The sequence below is a fragment of the Schistocerca nitens genome, chromosome 10 (assembly GCF_023898315.1).
Source record: "Schistocerca nitens isolate TAMUIC-IGC-003100 chromosome 10, iqSchNite1.1, whole genome shotgun sequence".
NCBI classification, from domain to species: domain Eukaryota; kingdom Metazoa; phylum Arthropoda; class Insecta; order Orthoptera; family Acrididae; genus Schistocerca; species Schistocerca nitens.
The window spans coordinates 26655065-26680078 of NC_064623.1; the positions used below are offsets into that span (position 1 = coordinate 26655065).

At 41.7% G+C, this 25014-nt stretch overlaps 1 protein-coding gene across 1 annotated transcript in view; it reads right to left on the bottom strand.

Annotated features, from left to right (window-relative positions):
* LOC126210065 (tetratricopeptide repeat protein 27) overlaps positions 1 to 25014 on the bottom strand; it is a 132393-nt gene that overhangs the window by 41924 nt on the left and 65455 nt on the right. The window contains exons 11-12 of the mRNA XM_049939185.1: positions 15592 to 15744; positions 3097 to 3258 (exon numbers count right to left, since the gene is read on the bottom strand). Coding sequence (XP_049795142.1) covers positions 3097 to 3258; positions 15592 to 15744 — 315 coding nt within the window. The remainder of the gene's footprint in view (positions 1 to 3096; positions 3259 to 15591; positions 15745 to 25014) is intronic.

Here is a 25014-nt window from a genome sequence, read left to right on the forward strand (position 1 = left end):
ATTATTATTATTCAAGAAAGAGCATTTCTTAAACTATTTTTCTACACAGTTGCTGCAATTTTTCAGACATTTATCATAGCGTAAAACCATTTTTCTATGCCTTCTTCATACAAAAATTCTGCCAGTGAAGATACCCACTGCTGAACACCATTTTTTGCATCATTAAAGTTGTCAAAGTGTCCTTCTCCAAAACAACACCTCCAAGTTCAAGAGTAAGTTGTAGTCAGAAGGTGCGAGACTGGAACTGTAGGGTGGATCATTGAACAGCTCCCAACTGAATTTTTGAATTAGATTTTGATTAACACCAGCAGAGTGGGATCATGCACTGTCATGAAGCAACACAATGCCCTGACTGAGCATTCCACACCTTTTACTTTGAATTGTGCGCCAAAGTTTTTCCTCGGTGTTTCGCATTATTGTACTGCATTGGCAGTTTCACCTATGGGAAGAAACTCAACAAGCAGAATACTCAGTCTGTCCCAGAACACAGTATATTTGACTTTTTTGCACTGACAACATTGTTTTGAATTTTGTTTTATGGAGGGATCATGAGTGCGTTCACTCCATTGACTGTTGTTTCAATTCTGTAGTGACATGACAAACCTAAGTTTCATCACCAGCCACAAATCTCTTTAAAAATTCATCTACCCTCATCACTGTATCAGGTAAGAAATGTCAAAGCACTGCCAAGTCACTTCTTGTGGACATCCGTAAGCATTTTCGGAAACCAACAGAAACACAATTCACAAAAATTTACGTGATTCATGAGAATCTCATCCAATACAGTTTTTGAAATTTATGGAAGTTCAACACAAAGCGTTCTTATTGTGAAATGTCTGTTTTCACAAATTTTCTCATTCACTTTCCCAACCAAATCATCACTGACAACAGAAAACCAACCTCTCTGTGCTTCATCATGAACAATTGTTCGTCCATCATTGAACTGTCTCACCCACTTTCTAACCATTCCATCAAATACTATATTTTCACCACAAATCTCTACAAATTGATAAAGAATTTAATTTGGCTTAACGTTCTTTGTGTTCAAAAAAGTATTACAGAATGCTCTTCACAGTTGGCAGGTTCAGAGATTGTCCTAAACATTTTGAAGGATTACTAACAAATGTGAACACACTACAATCTGGCTGTCATGACATAAGTGGAAAGATAACGAACCAGAAAGAAAAGTGTGAATGTGAGGAACTGCGACACTAGTACTGCAGCGGCCATAGAATGAAATGGTACTTGCTTTCTGGACATGGGTCAATCCAAATGAAGAGGTCCAATAGAAGTTAAGTTGGTTTCTTGACCATTTTTAAATATTTTAATTTTTTTATGTGATTACCCTATAATTGAGAAGTTCAAAACAGTTTTTTAAAAAATTATACCTTTCACCTTTACTGAATGGTGGCCATTTTCATCTGTAAGCGTGCAACGATGTTCAGTTTACAGACAGCAAAAATATGAATATCTCTGCACTGGGTTAAGTTACAACATTGCAATTGACATGATTATTTTTAGAAAAGTGTCCTCTACAACATTCTCTATTACACAAAATATCCTAAATTCAAAAATAACTAGTCAAAATGACCTCCAAAGTTTGGTATCCAAATTTTCAAAAATCCACTTTTTAAGCCCAAAAATAACAAACAAGGAGTGACTTATGAGAGTCTAATTTTTCCTATAGTTAGATATCATACACTACTAGCCTCATATAGAGCAAGAACACTTACAAATCTTTCCTTAATTTTTTATGAATTTTTGAAATTTGAAAATTTTCATTTTTTGCCAAGTTTGGGGTTAGTTATCTCAGGTGGGACTGAATATAAAAATATGATTTTTGCACAGTTTGTACACCTATATGATAGCAACGTACTGTAAAAATTTCAATATTGATATCTGACTGTGAACAAAGATTTGAATTTTTGAAAATGAGGAGGAAATTCACACACCACAAATCACATTACAGTACAGGGTGATGGGACTATATGACTCTGTACGAGCCCAGTTTCTCTCATCTTGTATTCCTATAAATCAAATGTGTATGTTGGAGGCAATAAAACTATTCTGCAGTCAACCGCAAATGCCAGTACTCAAAATTTTCTCAATAGTGTTTCATGGAAATACCATTGGCTTCCTTCTGGCGATTCCTATTTGATTTCACAAAACATCTTCATAATACTCAGATGTTGATCAAACTTGGCGTAACAAATCTAGCAGCACACCTTTGAATTGCTTCAATGAATACCTTTAATCCAAACATAACGTTTAAATTTTTAATCATCATGACTGTGTCAAGCAGCATACCATCAACATAGTATTTGAACACTACAGGGTTGTTTTTTCTATTCATCTGCATTAACTTACATTTTCTACATTTAGAGGAAGCTGTCACGATCACATCAAACAGAAATTGTGTCAAAGTCATCCTGCACCTCCCTACAAAATCAACCGATGGAAAGTACAGGACGGAATAACAAAAATATTAGGGAAAGAATAGATCGGTATTCATCTTACAGAGCAGTTGTTGAGTCACAGACATGTGCAACGAAAAGACAACTAACCATTTAAGCTTTTGGCTAAAAGCGTTCTTCCAAAATAGAGAACATGCAGACATTCAGACAAGCACAACTCACATACATATGCCCAGTCTCCAAACACGTAACTGCACCTGACTGCAGACTGCGGGAACTGACACTTGTTTATCTGATTTGTGTTTACAATAATTTTTATAGATCACTCCAGACAAATGTTGATTGGTTGCTACAAATAGAACACAATTACCACCTTAGCCTCTCCCTACCCATTAATGTGACATTTACCCTTGAAGCCAATGCAATATCTGGTCACGGTGACCACTAAAACATAAGTAACATCTGTGCGACTACGTAACTTCTTCGGCAGTCGGCTGCTTTTGTGGCAAAATGGCACATACTGTCAAATGCTCAGTTTTTCACAGAGAATTAATACAACAGTTGCACAGAGAACAGTTAATAAAAAACAGCACACGTGCAACTTGCTCTGATGCCCAATGTATTGAGATTCAAATGTGAACATTGTTGCACTGTAGTGGAATTGCTCAAGGTTTATACTTACATCTTCAAACTCTGCGCAGTCAGTGCTCACAATCATGAGATTGTCCCACACTTTCCAGTTCTCAAAATTACATTTGAGAGCTTCTTTCAGTGCCTTCCAGGCGCGAGCCTTTTGACCCAGTTTTACGTAGGCCTTCGCCAGATTGTTCCAAGCCTCGAAGTTCTGGAGGGGAAAAAAGTAGCATTATCTTAAATAAGATTTCACGTGAATGGTAGAAACACTGAAACAAATATCATTTCTGGTGAACCAACACTACAACTACTGTTGCACAATTTATTGAGAGTAAAGTACAGATAAAAATGAAAAGGTAATTAATATGGCTATCAAGTAAATCAGAATAAATTCTGCAGTGGTGAATGAAAAGTTAAAGTCTGTAGCACGAGCTTAGGACCAGGTATCGATTCCTTCACTTTGGCACTAGAAGCGGGTGGGTGGTGAGCATGGTGGCCCAGGAACTTTTTACACCCAGGAATGATCTTCTGGTACTCATTTGATGACAGGCTGAGTGGACATGGAACCATCCTGGTGTGTGTGTGTGGGGGGGGGGAGGGGGGGGGGGGACTGTAAAGAAGAAAAATACCCATTCCTAGCAGACATTGAACCCAGGACCTCCAAGACCAGAGTTTAGTGCTCTACCACCGGGCCACCAATGATGCATTAAAATACATAAAAGAAATTTTGTATATCAGACTGCCCCTTTGCTTGGTGGAGAGGGCAAGTCAGAGACATACAGTTCTATAAATTTTATAAAGGCAAGAAAGTGAGTTAGGTTTTCCTCAGTGTATGACATGAAAGAGTGCAGTGTTACTACCACAATAATACTCTGGATACTGTCATCTAGGGGAAACTTTTCAGGCATTTCAATACAACTTCATGTTCATTAATAAAATATAGGTGATCACAGTCCAAAAGGGAGATCATATATAATAATAATAATAATAATAATAATAATAATAATAATAATAATAATAAAATAATAATATCACATGGGGAGACAGATATTCTTTAATGCACAAGTTGGTAACGTTTTTTCACAAGTTTAATAAACACAACTGATACAGATAACAGAGACTTGTCATCAATAATACAAACATCAAAAAAAGTTTTGCATCACCTCGGTTCCAAGAGTTCCGGAACCTGTACAGAAAATTGAAATAGACATAAACATAAACATCATTTCTGCCCTTTTTATTGCTCATGAAAACCACACACTGCATGTTGCACCACCATATACTGAGACCTTCGGAGGTAGTGGTCCAGATTGCTGTACATACCGGTACCTCTAATACCCAGTAGCAAGTCCCCTTTCATTAATGCATGCCTGTATTCATCGTGATATACTACAACAAGTTCACCAAGGCACTGTTGGTCCAGATCATCCCACTCCTCAACACGATTCGGCGTAGATCCCTCAGATTGGTTGATGGGTCACATCATCCATAAACAGCACTTTCCAATCTATCCCACACATTTTCGATACGGTTCATGTCTGGAGAACATGCTGGCCACTCTCGTCGAGCGATGTCATTGTCCTGAAGCAAGTCATTCACGAGATGTGCACTATGGGGATGGGAATTGTTGTCCATGACGACAATATGTTGCCGATATGGTGGCACTATTGGTCAGAGGATGGCATTCACATATCGTACAGCCATTACAGCACCTTCAGTGACAACCAGCGGCGTACGTCAGCCCCACATAGTGCCACCGCAAAACTGCAGGGGACCTCCACCTTGCTGCACTCGCTGGACAGTGTGTCTAAGGCATTCAGCCTGACCGGGTTGCCTCCAAATACGTCTCCGACGGTTGTATGGATGAAGGCATATGCGACACCCATAATTGAAGAGAATGCGATGCCAGTTCTGAATTGTCCGTTCGGCATGTTGTTGGGCCCATCTGCAGCGCACTGCACGGTGTCGTGGTTGCAAAGATGGACCTCGCCCAAGGATATAGGAAGTGAAGTTGCGCATCATGCAGCCTATTGCGCACAGTTTGATCCATAACACAACATCTTGTGGCTGCACGAAAAGAATTATTCAACATGGTGGCGTTGCTGTCAGGGTTCCTCCGAGCCATAATATGTAGGTAGTGGTCATCCACTGCAGTAGTAGCCCTCGGGCAGCATCAGCAAGGCATCCCATCGACAGTTCCTGTCTCTCTGTATCTCCTCTGTAACCGAACAACACGCTTTGGTTCACTCTGAGACGCGTGGACACTTCCCTTGTTGGGAGCCCATCCCAGCACAAAGTAACAATGAGGACACGATCAAACCGCAGTATTGACCGTCTAGGCATGGTTGAACTACAGACAACACGGGCCGTGTACCTCCTTCCTGGTAGAATGATTGGAACTGACCGGCTGTCGGACCCCCCGTCTAATAGGCGCTGCTCATGCATGGTTTGGACGGGTTTAGTGATATCTCTGAATAGTCAACGGGACTGTGCTGTGATCAATATTGACAGTCAATGTCTATCTTCAGGAGTCCTGGGAACCGGGGTGATGCAAAACTTTTTTTGATGTTTGTATATTTAAAACCTTCCCCATGAACCATGGACCTTGCCGTTGGTGGGGAGACTTGCGTGCCTCAGAGATACAGATGGCCGTACCGTAGGTGCAACCGCAACAGAGGGGTATCTGTTGAGAAACCGGACAAATGTGTGGTTCCTGAAGAGGGGCAGCAACCTTTTCAGTAGTTGCAGGGGCAACAGTCTAGATGATTGACTGACCTGGTCTTGCAACATTAACCAAAACGGCCTTGCTGTGCTGGTACTGCGAACGGCTGAAAGCAAGGGGAAACTACGGCCGTAATTTTTCCCGAGGGCATGCAGCTTTACTGTATGGTTAAATGATGATGGCGTCCTCTTGGGTAAAATATTCCGGAGGTAAAATAGTCCCCCATTCAGATCTCCGGGCGGGGACTACTCAGGATGTCCTTAACAGGAAAAAAGAAAACTAGCTTTCTACGGATCGGAGTGTGGAATGTCAGATCCCTTAACTGGGCAGGTAGATTAGAAAATTTAAAAAGGGAAATGGATAGGTTAAAGTTAGATATAGTGGGAATTAGTGAAGTTCGGTGGCAGGAGGAACAAGACTTCTGGTCAGGTGAATACAGGGCTATAAACACAAAATCAAATAGGGGTAATGCAGGAGTAGGTTTAATAATGAATAAAAAAATAGGAGTGCGGGTAAGCTACTACAAACAGCATAGTGAACGCATTATTGTGGCCAAGATAGACACGAAGCCCACGCCTACTACAGTAGTACAAGTTTATATGCCAACTAGCTCTAAAGATGAAGAAGAAATTGAAGAAATGTATGATGAGATAAAAGAAATTATTCAGGTAGTGAAGGGAGATGAAAATTTAATAGTCATGGGTGACTGGAATTCGAGAGTAGGAAAAGGGAGAGAAGGAAACATAGTAGGTGGATATGGATTGGGGCTAACAAATGAAACAGGAAGCCGCCTGGTAGAGTTTTGCACAGAGCATAACTTAATCATAGCTAACACTTGGTTTAAGAATCATGAAAGAAGGTTGTATACATGGAAGAATCCTGGAGATACTAGAAGGTATCAGATAGATTATATAATGGTAAGACAGATATTTAGGAACCAGATTTTAAATTGTAAGACATTTCCAGGGGCAGATGTGGACTCTGACCACAATCTATTGGTTATGAACTGTAGATTAAAACTGAAGAAACTGCAAAAAGGTGTGAATTTAAGGAGATGGGACCTGGATAAACAAAGAACCAGAGGTTGTACAGAGTTTCAGGGAGAGCATAAGGGAACAATAGACAGGAGGGGGGGGGGGGGGGGAATAACTACAGTAGAAGAAGAATGGGTAGCTCTGAGGGATGAAGTAGTGAAGGCAGCAGAGGATCAAGTAGGTAAAAAGACGAGGGCTAGTAGAAATCCTTGGGTAACAGAAGAAATATTGAATTTAATTGATGAAAGGAGAAAATATAAAAATGCAGTAAATGAAGCAGGCAAAAAGGAATACAAACGTCTCAAAAATGAGATCGACAGGAAGTGCAAAATGGCTAAGCAGGGATGGCTAGAGGACAAATATAAGGATGTAGAGGCTTGTCTAAAAATGGCTCTGAGCACTATGGGACTCAACTGCTGTGGTCATCAGTCCCCTAGAACTTAGAACTACTTAAACCTAACTAACCTAAGGACATCACACACATCCACGCCCGAGGCAGGATTCGAACCTGCGACCGTAGCAGTCGCACGGTTCCGGACTGCGCGCCTAGAACCGCGAGACCACCGCGGCCGGCAGAGGCTTGTCTCACTAGGGGTAAGATAGATACTGCCTACAGGAAAATTAAAGAGACCTTTGGAGAAATGAGAACCACTTGTATGACTATCAAGAGCTCAGATGGAAACCCTGTTCTAAGCAAAGAAGGGAAAGCAGAAAAGTTGAAGGAGTATATAGAGGGTCTATACAAGGGTGATGTACTTGAGGACAATATTATGGAAATGGAAATGTAAGAGGATGTAGATGAAGATGAAATGGGAGATACAATACTGCGTGAAGAGTTGGACAGAGCACTGAAAGACCTGAGTCGAAACAAGGCCCCAGGGGTGGACAAAATTACATTAGAACTACTGATGAACTTGGGAGAGACAGTCCTGACAAAACTACCATGTGGTGAGCAAGATGTATGAGACAGGCGAAATACCCCCAGACTTCAAGAAGAATATAATAATTCCAATCCCAAAGAAAGCAGGTGTTGACAGATGTGAAAATTACCGAACTATCAGTTTAATAAGTCACAGTTGCAAAATACTAACACGAATTCTTTACAGACGAATGGAAAAACTACTAGAAGCCGACCTCGGGGAAGATCAGTTTGGATTCCGTAGAAATATTGGAACATGTGAGGCAATACTGACCTTACGACTTATCTTAGAAGAAAGATTAAGGAAAGGCAAACCTAAGTTTCTAGCATTTGTAGACTTAGAGAAAGCTTTTGACACTGTTGACTGGAATACTCTCTTTCAAATTCTAAAGGTGGCAGGGGTAAAATACAGGGAGCGAAAGGCTGTTTACAATTTGTACAGAAACCAGATGGCAGTTATAAGAGTTGAGGGGCATGAAAGGGAAGCAGTGGTTGGGAAGGGAGTGAGACAGGGTTGTAGCCTGTCCCTGATTTTATTCAATCTGTATATTGAGCAAGCAGTAAAGGAAACAAAAGAAAAATTCGGAGTAGGTATTAAAATCCATGGAGAAGAAATAAAAACTTCGAGGTTCACCGATGACATTGTAATTCTATCAGAGACAGCAAAGGACGTGGAAGAGCAGTTGAACGGAATGGACAGTGTCTTGAAATGAGGATATAAGATGAACATCAACAAAAGCAAAACGAGGATAATGGAATGTAGTCGAATTAAGTCGGGTGATGCTGAGGGAATTAGATTAGGAAATGAGGCACTTACAGTAGTAAAGGAGTTTTGCTATTTGGGGAGCAAAATAACTGATGATGGTCGAAGTAGAGAAGATATAAAATGTAGACTGGCAATGGCAAGGAAAGCGTTTCTGAAGAAGAGAAATTTGTTAACATCAAGTATAGATTTAAGTGTCAGGAAGTCGTTTCTGAAAGTATTTGTATGGAGTGTATCCTTGTATGGAAATGAAACATGGGCGATAAATAGTTTGGACAAGAAGAGAATAGAAGCTTTCGAAATGTGGTGCTACAGAAGAATGCTGCAGATTAGCTGGGTAGATCACATAACTAATGATGAAATATTGAATAGAATTGGGGAGAAGAGGAGTATGTGGCACAACTTGACAAAAAGAAGGGACCGGTTAGTAGGACATGTTCTGAGGCATCAAGGGATCACAAATTTAGCATTGGAGGGCAGCGTGGAGGGTAAAAATCGTAGAGGGAGACCAAGAGATGAATACACTAAGCAGATTCAAAAGGATGTGGGTTGCAGTAAGTACTGGGAGATGGAGAAGCTTGCACAGGATAGGGTAGCATGGAGAGCTGCATCAAACCAGTCTCAGGACTGAAGACCACAACAACAACAACATATTTAAAACAGTTTGCCAATGCTTGGGTAACCATTCGATTCTGTGGCTGCAGAAATCACACTGTTTTCAGATAAGGAGCTCATTGAGCCAACTTCAGAGCACATTTTCATGCAGGAAGTTCCCAGAAAGTTGTTTAATAGACAGCAGAAAAGATGAAAATCTGAGGGCTTAAGATCAGGTGAATAAGGGTGGTACAGAATGGCTTCCGAATTCAACTCCTGTATTCGTGTTTTTTGTCAGTCTAACAGAATGTCGGTGGCCACTATTACGTACTAGCATTACTTGGCGCAGTCTTCCTGGTTCTTGTTCTTGGGTAGGGAAATCCCCAAACCACCTTCCCTACCCTCTGGCTCCTACCCTTGTAACCGCCCCCGGTGTAAAACCTGTCCCATGCACCCTCCCACTACCACCTACACCAGTCCTGTAATCCGCAAGGTGTACACGATCAATGGCAGAGCCACGTGTGAAAGCACCCAGGTGATCTACCAACTGACCTGCCTACACTGTGACGCATTCTATGTGGGAATGACCAGCAACAAACTGTCCATTCGCATGAATGGACACAGGCAGACAGTGTTTGTTGGTAATGAGGATCACCCTGTGGCTAAACATGCCTTGGTGCACGGCCAGCACATCTTGGCACAGTGTTACACCGTCCGGGTTATCTGGATACTTCCCACTAACACCAACCTATCCGAACTCCGGAGATGGGAACTTGCTCTTCAATATATCCTCTCTTCCCGTTGTCCACCAGGCCTCAATCTCAATATATCCTCTCTTCCCGTTGTCCACCAGGCCTCAATCTCCGCTAATTTCAAGTTGCCGCCACTCATACCTCACCTGTCATTCAACATCATCTTTGCCTCTTCACTTCCACCTCGACTGACATCTCTGCCCTAACTCTTTGTCTTTAAATATGTCTGCTTGTGTCTGTGTGTGTGTGCGAGTGTATACCTGTCCTTTTTTCCCCCTAAGGTAAGTCTTTCCGCTCCCGGGATTGGAATGACTCCTTACCCTCTCCCTTAAAACCCACATCCTTTCGTCTTTCCCTCTCCTTCCCCTCTTTCCTGATGAGGCAACAGTTTGTTGTGAAAGCTTGAATTTTGTGTGTGTGTTTGTGTGTCTATCCACCTACCAGCGCTTTCGTATGGTAAGTCACATCATCTTTGTTTTTAGATATATTTTTCCTACGTGGAATGTTTCCCTCTATTATATATATATATAATCTTTTCTGTCATCTTAATTTATATATACACACAAAAACAAAGATGACGTGACTTACCAAATGAAAGCGCTGGCAGGTCGACAGACACACAAGTCACATCATCTTTGTTTTTAGATATATTTTGCCCACGTGGAATGTTTCCCTATATATACAGAAGGAAACATTCCACGTGGAAAAAATATATCTAAAAAGAAAGATGATGAGACTTACCAAACAAAAGCGCTGGCAGGTCGATAGAAACACAAATATACACACAAAATTCAAGCTTTCGCAACAAACTGTTGCCTCATCAGGAAAGAGGGAAGGAGAGGGAAAGACGAAAGGATGTGGGTTTTAAGGGAGAGGGTAAGGAGTCATTCCAATCCCGGGAGCGGAAAGACTTACCTTAGGGGGAAAAAAGGACAGGTATACACTCGCACACACACACATATCCATCCACACATACAGACACAAGCAGACATATTTAAAGACAAAGAGCTTTGTCTTTAAATATGTCTGCTTGTGTCTGTATGTGTGGATGGATATGTGTGTGTGTGCGAGTGTATACCTGTCCTTTTTTCCCCCTAAGGTAAGTCTTTCCGCTCCCGGGATTGGAATGACTCCTTACCCTCTCCCTTAAAACCCACATCCTTTCGTCTTTCCCTCTCCTTCCCTCTTTCCTGATGAGGCAACAGTTTGTTGCGAAAGCTTGAATTTTGTGTGTATATTTGTGTTTGTTTGTGTGTCTATCGACCTGCCAGCGCTTTTGTTTGGTAAGTCTCATCATCTTTCTTTTTTTTTTATATATATATATAGACACACACGTGGGCAAAATATATCTAAAAACACAGATATTGTGTGACTTACCGAACGAAAGTGCTGGCAGGTCGATAGACACACAAACAAACACAAACATATACACAAAATTCAAGCTTTCGCAACAAACTGTTGCCTCATCAGGTAAGGGGGAAGGAGAGGGAAAGACGAAAGGATGTGGGTTTTAAGGGAGAGGGTAAGGAGTCATTCCAATCCCAGGAGCGGAAAGACTTACCTTAGGGGGAAAAAAGGAAAAAAGGACAGGTATACACTCTCACACACACACATATCCATCCGCACATACACAGACACAAGCAGACATTTGTAAAGGCAAAGAGTTTGGGCAGAGATGTCAGTCGGGCAGAAGTAAAGAGGCAAAGATGTTGTTGAAAGACAGGTGAGGTATGAGCGGCGGCAAATTGAAATTAGGGGAGATTGAGGCCTGGCGGATAACGAGAAGAGAGAATATACTGAAGGGCAAGTTCCCATCTCCGGAGTTCTGACAGGTTGGTGTTAGTGGGAAGTATCCAGATAACCCGGACGGTGTATCACTGTGCCAAGATGTGCTGGTCGTGCACCAAGGCATGTTTAGCCACAGTTGCTTTGTAGTTCACCTTATCTCTCGCCATATATTTTTATTTTCATTTTCATTTCAGCCTCATGTTACAGTTTCCACCTTCTAATACCATGTCACCCTCACAACACCCCCACAATGACCCTATTAAGTTTTATTTACATTCCCTCCGCAAACATGCCTTCACCCTAGCCAGATTACACTCACATATTTTATTTTCTCAGGCTTGTCTGACATTTGGCATAACCCCCAAAGGCCTCACACTTAAAGTTCCCATCTCTGGCTGCAACCCTTCTTTCCATCAGTCCCTATACCAGTTCCAAACTGAACAATCCATTGCCCTCACCCACCTAATCCTTCACCTACACATCAACTCAGCCAATGAACACACCCGTCAACTCCTATCCTTAATAAAAGTCCTCAATCTCTCCTCTCCCACATCCACACTGGCTGTTCAGAGCATCCTCCTACAGGCCAATCGCAAATTAGAACAGCATGCCACCCTTCACCTCAAAAAACTATCCAATCTCCTGGTTTCCCACCTCCGGAAAGGCAACTCACTCACCCTTCACAAGCTTTCCAGCAAACCTCAACCTCCTCTCATTGCACACAGACCCAGTCTCTCCCATCTACACAATCTCCCACTTCCAGCTCCACTCCCCCCAAAACCTCAAAATTCTAATCAACACAATCTGAAACCACAACACCCTAATTCAGTAGTTAACCTTTCCTCCAAACCTCTCTCCCAATCCGAAACTTCTGTCCTATCCAAAGGCCTCACCTTCAGCCCCACTCCCAGATTCAACCAAACAGCCCTTGTCAAAGATTTACTGTCCTACACCCGTACTCTCTGCTGGAAATATTACTTTGCCACGAAGAAAAATGATCCTAATCCTACTCCTAATGGTCCAACTCCCCAAGACACCATCCAAATTGAACCCTGCCTGGAACAGTTCCGTCCTCCGTCACAGCGGGACCCACCTCCTCTTCCTCAAAATCACCCTCTCCAAACTTTCCAGGAATTTCTGACTTCCAGCCTTGCCTCTCAATCCTTCTTAAAAAACCTTAATCCTACTCCCAACATCACCACTGCTGAAGCCCAGGCTATCCGTGATCTGAAGGCTGACCGATCCATCGTCATTCTTCCGGCGGACAAGGGTTCCACAACCGTGGTACTTGATCGTCGGGAGTATGTGGCTGAGGGACTGCGTCAGCTTTCAGATAACACTACATACAAAGTTTGCCAAGGTAATAACATTCCTGATGTCCAGGCAGAGCTTCAAGGAATCCTCAGAACCTTAGGCCCCCTACAAAACCTTTCACCTGACTCCATCAACCTCCTGACCCCACCTACACCCCACACCCCTACCTTCTACCTTCTTCCTAAAATTCACAAACCCAATCATCCCTGCCGTCCCATTGTAGCTGACTACCAAGCCCCCACAGAACGTATCTCTGCCTATGCAGATCAACACCTTCAACCCATCACATGCAGTCTCCCATCCTTCATCAAAGACACCAACCACTTTCTCGAACGCCTGGAATCCCTACCCAGTCTGTTATCCCCGGAAACCATCCTTGTAACCATTGATGCCACTTCCTTATACACAAATATTCCGCACGTCCAGGGCCTCGCTGCGATGGAGCACTTCCTTTCACGCCGATCACCTGCCACCCTACCTAAAACCTCTTTCCTCATTACCTTAGCCAGCTTCATCCTGACCCACAACTTCTTCACTTTCGAAGGCCAGACATACCAACAATTAAAGGGAACAGCCATGGGCACCAGGATGGCCCCCTCGTACGCCAACCTATTCATGGGTCGCTTAGAGGAAGCCTTCTTGGTTACCCAGGCCTGCCAACCCAAGGTTTGGTACAGATTTATTGATGACATCTTCATGATCTGGACTCACAGTGAAGAAGAACTCCAGAATTTCCTCTCCAACCTCAACTCCTTTGGTTCCATCAGATTCACCTGGTCCTACTCAAAATCCCATGCCACTTTCCTTGACGTTGACCTCCACCTGTCCAATGGTCAGCTTCACACGTCTGTCCACATCAAACCCACCAACAAGCAACAGTACCTCCATTATGACAGCTGCCACCCATTCCACATCAAACGGTCCCTTCCCTATAGCCTTGGTCTTCGTGGCAATCGAATCTGCTCCAGTCCGGAATCCCTGAACCATTACACCAACAACCTGAAAACAGCTTTCGCATCCCGCAACTACCCTCCCGACCTGGTACAGAAGCAAATAACCAGAGCCACTTCCTCATCTCCTCAAACCCAGAACCTCGCACAGAACAACCCCAAAAGTGCCCCACTTGTGACAGGATACTTTCCGGGACTGGATCAGACTCTGAATGTGGCTCTCCAGCAGGGTTACGACTTCCTCAAATCCTGCCCTGAAATGAGATCCATCCTTCATGAAATCCTCCCCACTCCACCAAGAGTGTCTTTCTGCCGTCCACCTAACCTGAGTAACCTCTTAGTTCATCCCTATGAAATCCCCAAACCACCTTCCCTACCCTCTGGCTCCTACCCTTGTAACCGCCCCCGGTGTAAAACCTGTCCCATGCACCCTCCCACCACCACCTACTCCAACTATGTGAGTGAAGACCAAGGTGACTGCTTTCATATACACTTGTAGCTTATATAAACTGCGCAAGACATGTTCATTATAGTAGCCCTAATGAACTGTATATCTCATAATAATCTCAGGACTATGTATTCTGCTTAGGCTCACTCAACTTTAAAACTTGGGGTAGAATTCTGGTGAATCTGTGGAGGAAGCAAGAAATCTTTCAGATTGTAGAAAAAAATAAGGAGACGAAAGAACATCACGCAGGTGACTACTCACAGAAAATAAATGTCTACCCCTTCCCTGCAAACAGGTATTACAAAATGTACTTACTGTAAAAGAAAAACTGAACAGTAGTGATCGTCGTATCTCACACTGTCAATCTGAAAACAGTTTTTATACAAGAAAGATGGATGATGTGTATGTTCAGCAGGCAAATACAGCACTATTCCAAAAAAGGCATACTTCATCCTAGAATCAAACTGTGTAATGCCATTACTGAGATACATACAAATAATAGCAGATAAAGTTAAAAACAAATTATCAGTAAAACATTACTTGTTTGAGAACCGCTTCTGTTCTGTGACAGAGTATCTAGAAAAATAATACTGTGCCATCCTTTGATACTATAAAATATGTCCTCAGCAGTACGTTATTGTGTGTCATATTATTTCTAGCTGAATAATAATAGTGTTTTAGTGTAAGAAGTGTTAGTAGCATTACACAGTACACCACCACATTTGCACAACTATTAAAGAAACAAATATCCACATCGAAAAAATTTAAATTACTTTTCATTCCAATTATGTGTTTTGCTACCTTTCTACTTTGTAGTTTAAAGTCACCCTATGACAAAACTATGGGACAGAATGTAACTGTGGTAAGATGTGGATTCAGTGTTCAAAACACAATGAGATTAAGCTATTACTTAACAAAACAAAACACGTGTGTGTGTGTGTGTGTGTGTGTGTGTGTGTGTGTGTGTGTGTGTGTGTGTGTGAGAGAGAGAGAGAGAGAGAGAGAGAGAGAGAGAGAGAGAGAGATTGCACACGCTCATGGATATCACTGAAGCAGCTGTTGGCCTAAGAACCTGAAACAGATGCATCATGAAGTACTTACCAAAGCCCCAGGACTAAACAATTCTCACTCACTCCATTATCTACCTACAGCACTCAACAGTACCACTTCAGTACTAAATAGAGATAAGCTTCAATTTGGGTGTCATGTGGCACTCTGCGTTTTATGAACACAGGTACACGACACTGCCATAATAACTACCTCATTATCGAGGGCACAGTAGCGGCGGTAAGCGGTAGCACACATGTCCCACTGGCTTTCCTCGAGGCAGGCAAAACCGAGCCTGGACCACAGACCTGCCTGCAAGCTGTTGATTTCGAGGGACTTTGAGAGATGTTGAATGGCCTTGTCATACTGAAACATAAAACACACAGTTTCATTGCAATACCTGCAGTTGAACATCTTTTTTGTTGTAAGTAGTAGCATGCCGGGGAAGATTGGTGCAATAAATTTAAGTACATGAGAGTGTCTGGCAATGATGCACATGTTCAACAATAAAATCTAAGTATAAAGAGGAGAATGGTGTAGATGATGCATGATGAATATCTGTCTTGAAACTTTCTGGTATTTTAGAACTGTTTGCCATGCCTCGATCCCAGAACCTCACCCGTCATAAGCGGCTCTTTGGCAACTGAGCAATCTCGGCACGACCCACGGCACATCCTCGCAAGCTTCAGTTTGGCCGGCAGATCCCTTCTGATTCCCAAACTTCAATGGAAGTCTTCCACATATCTTGCTGTATTAGCTTCCCCGAAAGAAAGGAAGGTCCAGCAAGGTATAAAGAAAAACTTTGGAAGCTATCAAGATCTACTGGTCGAACTGAAGCTGTAAGGTTGGGTTGAGGGTTGTGCCCAGGTAGCGTAGTCGGTAACTTACATCAGTTAGTTGCATATTCGTAGACCATAATTGTGTTCCCCTGCTATGATATGGAAAAAGTCAATTTTACAATTATAGACATCTCCACAGTGGAAAATATGAAAACAAGCTGACATTCTTAAGGTGTGTTTTCTTTTTTTCTCTCTCCTTGAGGTTTGTGTGTGAACAAAAACTTTCCTGGGCCAACACAAACTTTTAAACTGTCACAAAGTTTCAAAACAGTACACACATTGCTGCAGAGTGAAAGTTCCATTCTGGCATAAACTACTGGAAGATGCTGTTTTATTATACAACTAAATACCTTATAAGACTACAATAGGTGAATTAGAATATCAATCGTGTCGGAAAGTGGGTTTTTGCAGTCCGAGTTTGTACTTTTTACTGTTAGACCACTAAGAGAGGTAGAAGCCATTTCCCCCTCCCAACATCAGCCTTCCCCTGAAAAAATTATCCTTGAAAGAATCATTTGATCCAGAGGAACACTGATAATCAGAATGAGACTAGGTTGCAGCGTGAAAGCCCGAAGTAAAACCATTCCAATGAGTCGGCTTGTGTTTGTTACGGTGTAGAACAATGTTAGCATACAACTAGCCTTTGTGCAAATCCTGACTTGCCAATTACACTTCCTTTAATATCTGCTACTACATGTACACTCAGTTTGCAGGGTGACGAGGCACAAGATCAGTATGTGGTGGATCACCATCTGAGATTACGAACAGTGGAGGAACAACGCTGTACCTCAGATAAAATAACTTTGTGACTAACAGACTGCAGCACTGAGGGCAACGTTGCCAAAGCACAGCCAGCCACATTTTACACGGCTCTGCTTGTAACTGCAAACAGGTAAAACAGCATGTGGCACTCGAGAAAGAGCTACAATAGTCCACCCCTACCACTCGATGCGAAATGTCATTCACAATGTTGTTTCAATCCAAGTATAACTACGTAACATGTAGTTGGGGTGTTTAGCACTTAACTGGCACAGTGTTTTCACTTTTTTTGCTTGTTCCACATATCATGTTCACAATAACTCATCATGATGTGGACTTTGTCAGTAGGCTTATGAATAAGATAAAATTTATCTGTGAAAACATGGCTACATGTTTGTCACTTAGGTAACTGATTTTTTTTATCTTAATTTACAGACTGCCTCTACAGCATCGCTGTCTTTGGTGCAGAAAGACCTCGGTTCGACAACCGGTACCACTTTGTCTCAGGTAGGGAGGTCTGGAATGGGATCCACTCAACCTCATGAGACCAAACGAAAAGCTGCTAATTAATTGAAACCCTCAGCTGCCGACAAGTGTTGTTGATGTACCTCGATGGGAACAGCTGAAAATGTGCCCCCCTACCAGTTGCACCATTCATCTGTGTCCTCCGTGGCTCAGATGGATAGAGCGTCTACCATGTAAGCAGGAGATCCCGGGTTCGAGTCCCAGTCGGGGCACACATTTTTAGCTGTCCTCATTGAGGTAAATCAACGACACCTGTTGGCAGCTGAGGGTTTCGATTAATTACCATTTATTCTAGAGAAGCTGCAGTCACCAATGGCATCTGTTCTTTCGGGAACAGTTACTATCTTCATACATAAACGAAAAGCTGCTTGAATAAAAATGCTGCAGCAGCTTCCGGATTCATCTACTGGCAATAACAGCAGGAAACACCAAAGGTGAATGAGAGTTGTAGCTTATTGCACCCCAGACCATAAGACCTGGGGTAGAGCCACTGTGTCTTAGATGAATGTGCTCTACGAGACAATTTATTTATTTTATTTATCTATTTATTGTTCCGTGGGACCAAATTAAGGAGAAGTCTCCATGGTCATGGAACGAGTCAATACATGAAATTATAAGACGACATTAGAAACAGATAAAATGAAATATAAAAAAACATATTCAGGTGACAAGTCGTAAATTTAAATAAAGAAAATCAACAATGTAACACTGGAATTTGCTTAATTTTTTAGCTCTTCCAGGAGCTCCTCAACAGAATAGAAGGAGTGAGCCATGAGTAAACTCTTCAGTTTGGACTTAAAAGAGTTTGGGCTACTGCTAAGATTTTTGAGTTCTTGTGGTAGCTTACTGAAAATGGATGCAGCAGAATACTGCACTCCTTTCTGCACAAGAGTCAAGGAAGTGCATTCCACATGCAGATTGGATTTCTGCCTAGTATTAACCGAGTGAAAGCTGCTAACTCTCGGGAATAGGCTAATATTGCTAACAACAAACGACATTAAAGAAAATATATACTGTGAGGGCAATGTCAGAATTCCCAGACTATTGAATAGGGGTCGACAAGAGGTTCTCGAACTTACACCACATATAGTTCGAACAGCCCGTTTTTGAGCCAAAAATACCCTTTTTGAATCAGAAGAATTACCCCAAAAAATAATACCATACGACATAAGCGTATGAAAATATGCAAAGTAGACTACTTTTCGTGTTGAAGTGTCACTTATTTCAGATACTGTTCTAATGGTAAATAAAGCAGCATTTAGTTTCTGAACAAGATCCTGGACGTGGGCTTTCCACAACAGCTTACTATCTATCCGAACGCCTTACTATCTATCCGAACGAACTGTTCCATCTCGCTTATAATATGCCCATTCTGTCTGATCGAAATATCGGGTCTTGCTGAATTGTGAGTTAGAAACTGCAAAAACTGAGTCTTACTGTGATTTAGCATCAAATTATTTTCCACAGGCCACGAACTTATTTCATGAACTACGTTATTTGATACTGTTTCAATATTACACACAAGATGCTTCACTATCAAGCTGGTGTCATCAGCAAACAGAAATATTTTTGAATCACCTGTAATACTAGAAGGCATATCATTTATATGAATAAGAAACAGCAGTGGCCCCAGCACCAGCCCTTGGGGAATGCCCCACTTAACAGTGCCCCATTGGGACTAAACATCACTACCACTCTCAATATTGCGGAGAATTACCTTCTGCTTTCTGTTCTTAAAGTAAGAGGCGAACCAATTGTAAGCTACTCCCCTTACTCCATAATGGTCCAACTTCTGCAGTAGTATTTTGTGGTCAACACAGTCAAAAGCATTCGTTAAATCAAAGAAAACACCTAGCGTTCGTAACCTTTTATTTAATCCGTTCAAAACCTCACAAAGAAAAGAGAATATAGCATTTTCAGTTATTAAACCATTTCTAAAACCAAACTGAACATTTGACAGCAAATTATGTGAATTTAAATGCTCCAGTAACCTTGTATATACAACCTTCTCGATAACTTTAGCAAACACCGATGGCATAGAAATAGGTCTATAATTGTCAACATTATCCCTGTCTCCATTTTTATAAAGTGGCTTCACTACCGAGTACTTTAATCGGTCAGGAAACCGACCACTCCTAAAGGAAAAGTTACAGATATGGCTAAGTACTGGGCTAACATACATAGAACAATACTTCAGTATTCTGCTAGATACCCCGTCATATCCATGAGAGTTCTTGGTCTTTAGTGATTTAATTATTAACTCAATCTCCCTCTTGTCAGTATCATGGAGGAGCATTTCAGGTAACAGTCTCGGAACACTTTTTTCTAAGAGCGCTATATGGTTTCCTGTTGGGACTAGGTTTCTATTTAGTTCACCTGCTATATTCAGAAAGTGATTATTAAATACTGTACATATATGCGACTTGTCAGTAACACGGACATTCCCACTATGCACTGATTCTATATCCTCGACCTGTCTCTGCAGACCAGCCGCTTCCTTTACGACTGACCATATGGTTTTAATTTTATCCTGAGACTTAGCTATTCTATCTGCATACCACATACTTTTTGCCTTCCTAATAACATTTTTAAGCACCTTACAATACTGTTTGTAATGGGCTGCTGTTTCTAACGTTTTGATGGAATTGCCACTTTGTTCTACAAGATATTCTTATCCCTCTAGTCAGCCACCCAGGCTGCCTGTTTGTGCTAGTACCCTGTTTTGAGCGTTCTAACGGAAAGCAACTTTCAAAGAGCACGAGAAAAGCATTATATTTATCGTCTACTGTATCAGCGCTATAAACATCTTGCCACTCTTGTTCCTTGATAAGGTTTACAAAGGTCTCTACAGCAACTGGATCAGCTTTCCTAAACAGCTGATGACTATATTTAACACGTGTTGCAGCATAAAAATCTTTTAGAGTTAAAATTTGTGCATCATGATCTGAAAGGCCATTCACGTTTTTGCTAACAGAATGCCCTTCTAATATTGAGGAATGAACAAAAATGTTGTCTATGGTTGTTCTACTGTTCCCTTGCACTCTCGTTGGAAAGAATACGGTTTGCATAAGATCATATGAATTAAGGAGGTCTACCAGCATCCTCTTCCTTGCACAATCACTTATACAATTAATATTGAAGTCACCACATATAACTAACTTTTTGTATTTCCTATAAAGTGAACCAAGAACCTCCTCTAGCTTTAGCAAAAATGTTGTGAAATCGGAGTCTGGGGATCTGTAAATAACAACAGTTAGAAGTTTAGCTCCATTAAATTTAACCACACCTGCACAACATTCAAACACCTTTTCAGTGCAGTACTTTGAAACATCAATTGACTCAAATGGGATGCCGTTTTTCACATACATGGCTACTCCCCCACACCGCAAAGAGCTCCTCGAAAAGCTGCCAGCCAACATGTATCCTGGTAAAGGAAGCCGCTGAATTATCTCCTTATTTAAGAAGTTTTCAGATATACCAATAATTTCAAAGTCAACATCTGTAAGCAGTTCACTAACTTTATCTCTAATACCTTGTATATTTTCATGAAATATACTAATTCCCTCATTACTAGGATACCTAAGCTTTGTCAAAAGTGGTTCCTTTGTTAGAGAGACTTCCCTTAAGCAGGAATACCTATCAGCTGACTTCAATCTAAAAAAGGTGCAGCTCTAACACCCACTACTGCAGGAATTTTCCCATGAGTGATCCCACCAACCCCACCTATGCTGTCACCTAGAAGCTTTGCCAACCTCCCCTTCCCATACCTGTTGAGGTGCAGGCCAAACAGCGCACACTCCGCTGCAGAGTGAAAACCATCACTTGTGTGCAGGCAGAATCTGCTTTCGTTGCTGAACACCAAGACATTCCCAGACTCGCTAAGTTGGCTGTAGGAGACACACGAGTGTGTCTCAGTAGCATGGTTGCCTGCTTGCTTCACACATCTGGACCACACTGAGCCTCCTGGCTGTTAGTAGTCCCTATTAAGGGGACACACAGGTGGCACACAGGTAACTATGCCACTACACTGTCTGTTGGTGGAGGACATTGGAATCATTACCAGTCCACTTACTACTCCCCAGGTGGATATGTCATCATTGGATCAAAATCGGTGTACTATTCCCCCACCCCCTCTAGCAGTGTATTTTTATGGTTGTACATTTCATTTCTTCCTGTGCAAGACTGAGCAGTATATATACATCTAATCGGTTACTATTTTTGTTCCTAGTGTCATATTCATGAACGCTACCATTACTTTGAATAGTGCCAGAGTCTTCTCTAAAATCATATAATGTTAAGTTCAGATTGGAATATCAACAGTTATGAAAAGATAGATTGTAACTCACCATAAAGACACATTGAGTTGTACACAGGCACAACAAAAAGACTGTTACACAATGAGCTTTTGGCCAAAGCCTTCTTCAGAAAACACACACACACACACACACACACACACACGAGACTGCTATCTGCCCAGACGCAATTGCTATGTTGAATAAAAGCAGCAATTTGGAATGAGGCAGGAAAGGGGGAGGGATAGCTGGTGGCGAGTGGAGGGAAAGAAGACTGCTGCCTGGCAGCTGATCACAGGGCTGTTACCACAGACCAGCCAATCGTTGTCACAGAGCTGTTACCACAGCAACAGCCAATCGTCGTCAAATCTCTCTGTTACTGCAGGTAGCGGCTATAGCTAGCTCCAGACGATGCCTGTGGCCGGTAACGTAAACAGTTGTGGTCTGTATTGTTATCTGCTTTGTTTCTCTGTGGCAAGTTTATTTTTTGCAACAGAATGTCTGAAGCTTGTATTGGAAGTGTGCAAAAAAGTGTGGAAGCATTTTGTCAACCCGTGCAACTATGTCCTATGTTAGCGAACCGAATAGTGTGTTATGCTGCTTGTCTCCTATAGCCCTAATAAATAAAGATTTGTTGAAATTGTTGTATTTATTTGTAACAATACCATGTGAAACACTGTCATGTTTATATTCTTGTGTTCTTACAGATATGACAAATATAAGCATTTCTGGCAAAAAATGGCCAAAATATGACCTATTAAGGCAAAAGTTGGCCAAAATATAACCTATTACTAAAATATGTGTAAATATAACTTTATATTCACAGCAAAAATACATTTTTCTACACTAAAATTCCTGGATTCATGCATACCATAGTAAAATTTGCCCTAAACTCAGGGAAAATATGACGTCACTAAAATCCAGGCCCTAATAATAACTCTGCGGCTGTTTGAATGAAGAAGCAAAACTTAAAAACTAATATTTGTAACACGGCATGACTGGGTGGGTAAGTGGGTGTCAGACCACAAATGTAAAGACTGGGGACTCAATCTTTAGCTAGGTGGTCCTAGGATGTTTTAATGTTATTTGTCACTTCTTTCCCCTACGGTGATGGCTCGTAGATTGAAAAGTGTTCAAGTGCACCACGGTTCAGTGCTTATGTTAAACTTTAGGCCCCTTTCAGTCGACTGTGTATCATGAAAACACACCATCTTTTGACTGTTGCACTGTTTACTGTAAGGACAAAATAGAATGAGGCATCCTAGGCACTGAGAAGCAACTGAAAGAGTTGAAACCAAAGAAGTCAATAGGTCCAGACAGAATTTCAATTTTATTTTACACAGAGTATTCTTCATCACCAGCCACTGACTCAGCTTTCATTTATCGCAAACCTCTTGTGTGGCACAAAGTGCCAAGAGACTGTAAGCAAGCACAGGTAACTCCTGTAAACAGGAAGTGTAAAAGAATGGATCCCAATACCCTGGGCATCGGTTTGCTGCAGAATTCATATCTACTTCATATACTACATCTGCCACATGTAGCTTTTTGACATGATATTTAACCGAAAGAAAATGGTTCGTCACGTGAAACGGAGGAACTACTTTCAGACATTATTGCACCTAACATTATCCAATATGGAGTGGTTTTAATGACCAGTACGACTCTGGTGGTTTCACATGCCTCTGCTTTAGAAAACAGTTGAAATAAGTGCCTGTTTAAAATTGTCACTTGTAGTTCCCAATTTTGAAATTATCTCCTACACTGCCAACATACAGGATGTCCTCCATGATTTCCAATGGAAATTACAGAAATTGTGACACACAGAGGCTTGTGGTTTGTGAAACCACGTGAAATAACTCAGAAAGTTTTGTACAAAAAATTAAAACATTTGTACACAGGTTCCTTTCGTAACCTGTAAGGTATCTTGACAATCTCAAGCCATGTGTGCACAACGTTGTCTGGGTGGTGGGGGCTACTGCATTCACATTTCTTCTCCAGTGATTGCCAAGGTCGTGTACTAGCAAGGAAGACACAACGTCTTTCACATCAATCTACAGGAAGAAATTTGGAGGAGTTATGTACAGAGAGCACCAGTGTAGTGGTGCACCATCCTGCCTGAAACAGAAGAAGCTGAGGGACAGCAAGTTACTCAAGCATGTCCAGATAAACAATTCCCGTCACTGTTTGCTTGATGAAGAAAAATACTGTTTTTCATCAGTGCAAACCACACACTCACCTTTTGCTGTTTCTGTAGGGGTTTTCTGTACCCCAGAAGAGAATGTTGTGCCTATTAAACACCCAAAATTTGTGGAAGGTTGCTTCGTTAGAGAAAAAGACATTTTCGGTACTATTGAGGTTATGTCCAAACCTGTCCGACATATCTATAGCAAATTTGTGATGAAGTGGCATATCATTCTGCTTAAATTCTTGCAAAATTTGAACTTTGCAACTGTGCAGACAAAGTCGTTTTATGCAGCACTTTGTGAACTGTTCAGAGGGGGATGTTTAGCTCTCACAATGCTCGGCAAACTAACTGTGATTGGCTTCTTTGGAAGGTCTCTCTGATCTCCTCTACCATTTCACTAGGTGTGCATTTTCAGCCATAACCCGACTTTCTGTTCACACTCCCAGTGGCAAGGCACTTGTCACAACAAACCTCAGTCGTCATAACATCTGGTGGCTCCCGCTGAAATTCACGTCAGAAGTTATTTAGGCAGCAACAGTGATCTCGTTTCCGCATACCACACCACAGAAAATAATGTACACAAAACTTTTTGGGATGCTGTACGTGATTCCACAAACCACAAGTATCTATATCTCAAAGTAGTTCTTTAATTGCATTTGGGAACTGGAAAGGTTTCATATTGGCACCCAGTACATCACACTCTTATACAATGTTTCATTGATAGGATATTGAGAAAATGACATCAGTCTACAAAGAAGATTATTTACGAAACAGGGTGGATCTTTATCAGATAGGACTGTCAGCAGATATTGCAGAAGGGCAGCATAAGTAGACACAGCTTCAAATCATCCGTGGCAGAACATCGTGGACACACTGTAAAAGCTGAACTGGCAGAAGCCTGAAGATAGTAGCTAACTTCCCTGCACTCTACACGCAAATGGAACAGGATAAATCCTAGCACGTTGTACGACGCTAAGTATCCTCTGATGTGCACTTCAAAGTTTACTGGTGTGTATTTATATACAGGGTGAACCAG